This window comes from Galeopterus variegatus, unplaced genomic scaffold (genome assembly GCF_000696425.1).
Source record: "Galeopterus variegatus unplaced genomic scaffold, G_variegatus-3.0.2 Scaffold9370, whole genome shotgun sequence".
Taxonomy (NCBI): domain Eukaryota; kingdom Metazoa; phylum Chordata; class Mammalia; order Dermoptera; family Cynocephalidae; genus Galeopterus; species Galeopterus variegatus.
The window spans coordinates 68,652-71,832 of NW_007735481.1; the positions used below are offsets into that span (position 1 = coordinate 68,652).

General features: G+C 39.6%; 1 protein-coding gene across 1 annotated transcript in view; it reads left to right on the forward strand.

Annotated features, from left to right (window-relative positions):
- Window positions 1-1,433, forward strand: part of LOC103609234 (melanoma inhibitory activity protein 3-like) — a 20,898-nt gene extending 19,465 nt beyond the window's left edge. Inside the window, exon 23 of the mRNA XM_008593587.1 lies at window positions 1,130-1,433. Within this exon, the coding sequence (XP_008591809.1) occupies window positions 1,130-1,297 (168 nt within the window). The 3' untranslated portion in view covers window positions 1,298-1,433. The remainder of the gene's footprint in view (window positions 1-1,129) is intronic.
- Window positions 1,434-3,181: the final 1,748 nt, after the last annotated feature.

Genomic DNA, 3,181 nt, shown 5'->3' on the forward strand with positions numbered 1-3,181 from the left:
TGAAATTACAGATTGATAACAGAAGAATGTTTGCTGCAACTGACATAGTAGTGAAAATCTGTAATTACCTGTTGATTCTGTTCCCAGCAATGGCCTTAAATTATGTTCACATAACTGTATTCTCTTGTTACTTCTGTTGCTGTTATAGCTGGTAAGTCTTCTGATCATACCTCATAGTGCTTCTCTATGTTGAAATCAAAGTGAGTTTAAATATTTAGAGTTTCCAACCCAGTTTACCATAGGAAATGATTAGTCAGTATCTTATATAGTATTTCTAATGAATGAAGGTAAATATTACAGCTATGTCTGCCTAATTCTATATATACCATTGTTTCTGTTGGAAGATACTTCCAAGTTCCAGGGCAGGACTCCAGGAACACATATCTCTTGAGAGATCTCTTTATCCAAGGGAAGCTTGGGTGAGACCCAAAGCCCTTTGAGGCGGAAGACTTTAGAGAGAGTAGAGACCGCTTTGTTAGAGAGGCAAAGCACAGGTGGAAAGAGCAAGGGCTTGGAGGCAAACCTGGTATTGAATTCCAGCTTGGCCTCTTCCATGCTGAGGGACCTTCAGCAAATTATCTAAAACTCTGTTCTCTCATAATGCAAATAAGATGGTCATACTTAGAGATTTAGAGATCTGAGAATTCAAGACATGCGAAAGCCCTTTTGAAGGTACTCTCCCTAGTAGCTATTAGGACATGTGTAGAGAATGGATTTTTCATTCTTTTTTATACTCTGCATTCTTAATATGGAAATAAAGAGCTATTGTGGTGAATGGAGGGAGTGACTGCCTTACAGGTACATCACAGAGTGTGTGGTATGACTTTTTTATTAATCAGGAGTCATCTCTATTGATAACCTTTGACATTCCTCTTACTTTTCCCTTCCATTTGCAGACAGAAACAGTAATATGCCTACAGTGAGACTGTTCACTCCTGTGGCATCCCTATAACCTCTCTAAGCTGTCAGTGAGAACAAACGGGGGAGGGGTAGAATTTTGTTGCACTGATTCTGTTCTTTGGACAGCTGTCTGACATCTGCTTCTTTGGGTTTTACCTTTTACTGGTGTTGGTGCTTTTGTCTATCATACCAAAGTATTTTCAAAACTTGAATTGCTTCTATTCTGCAGGTTAATATGGCTCCTAAAGGACCACCACCTCCTTTTTGGGGGGTGCGCTCCATGAGCTCCCTGGTTGGAGGCCCCATCCCACCACCCATTCGATATGGACCACCTCCTCACCTCTGCGGGCCTTTCTGGCCTCGGCCGTTTCCTCCGCCATTCGGTACGATGATTTGAATAGTAGTAACTGACTTGTAAAGCATATTCATCTTTTCTCTCTGTTCCTCCCTAAAACAGTTGCTATCGCAGGGCTTTGCAATAGAAGGATAAATCTGACTGAGTACATTTCAATTTTGGCTCAAGTTCTTAGGACACATGGAGTGCTACACAGTCTCCCTGTACTGAGATGGAGCAACTATCTCGTCTAGACAAGGAAAGGAGCTAGTGATAGACATATTACTTCTGCAGGTGTTTATTAAACACCCATGGCTATGTACCAGGCTCTTCAGCTATGTACCAGGCTCTGCAATGGATAGAAAGGTGGTTAAGACACATCCCTTAACTCAAGATGTGCTGTAGGTCACAGACACATAGATTCTACAACATAAAGCTTGTGATCACCTATAACAGAAGCGTTAAGACACATCCCTTAACTCAAGATATCCTGTAGGTCACAGACACATAGATTCTACAACATAAAGCTTGTGATCACCCATAACAGAAGCATAAGAAATGGGTCACAGAACACAAAAGAAGGAAAGGTTAAAGCCTCACTCCTCACTTGGGATTAGATGAGGAGTTTTTAAAGAGAAGGTAGGATGTAATAGCTATCCAGTGAATGTTGCTGAATTTAGTTGGATGAAACTAGAAGGTCTTCTCCAGCAGGGCAAGCACCTTGATTTTGATGGCATATGTTAGTTCCATGCTGAGCTATTGCATGAATTTTTACAGTAGTAGACAATGGAGTTTCCTTTGTCAAAATTCCTTTCTTGCAGGGAAGCCCTATTTCATAATCTGTCACTTTGGTATGGTATAATGGTACGTCCAAGTACAAATTGAGCTCTTTTGAGAAAAAGATGGCAATATTGTATAGTGGAAAGAATGCAGGTGTGGAGCTAGGTAGAGCCATGTTTAAATCCTGCCTATGCTCTTTCATGGCTGGCTGGCCAAAGGCATGTAACTTAAAATTGCTGAGCCTCAGTTTGCCTCATCTATAAAACCGGGATGCCACCACTTGATGTTCTAGGGTTGTGAGAAATTAGATAATATATTAATATGCCTGGAATCATCTTAATTTAGATATGTTCCTAGGTATTTTTACATGACTGAATGTTTGTTTTCCAGGTCCTGGTATGCGTCCACCACTAGACTCAAGAGAATATGCACCAAACATTCCACCTGGTTAGAGCACAGTTTTTGTTTTTTTTTTTTTTTAAATTTTACATCTCAAAATACATTGTAGTTCATTTTCATGCCCCTTTACCTGTTCCTCTCTTCCCCTTCCCCACCCCTTTACTCCCACGTCATATCTGTTCACTTGAATTAAATACTTAAAGGAATTTTTGTGGTTATTCTGTCTTCTTCCCCCCCATCAATACATTTTCAATAATCAAAGTTTCCTTATATTAAAAATAAAAGGTCTTTTACTATACTCACTGTCTAGCCCTTTCTTTTTAATGTTTTTAATTGCAAAATCTAACACATATTCAGAAAAGCAAATAAAACAAGTATACAGTTTAATGAAAAAACTGGAAAGCGAGCATCTACGTGACCACCACTCAGGTCAAAAATAAAACATTACCCCAGGAGAACCTTCTGTCTCCCCTCCGCCCAATGCCCCTTCTGAATCCCTCCCCACTGTCCAGCTTTTTAAATAACTACTAAAAAGCATCCTATATCATAACTATATAATAACAGTTTTGCCTGCTTTTGAACTTCAGACTTATCCAAGTTGTTGCCAGTACCTGTAATTTGTTCATTTCTCTTATATAGTACTTCGTTGTATATATTCCACAGCTGACGTATCCTTTCTTCCAATGATGGACATTTGAGTTGCTTCAGGTTTTTGGATATTGTTAAGGCTGCTATATAAACACTCCTGAGAACATATCCTGGTGCTCA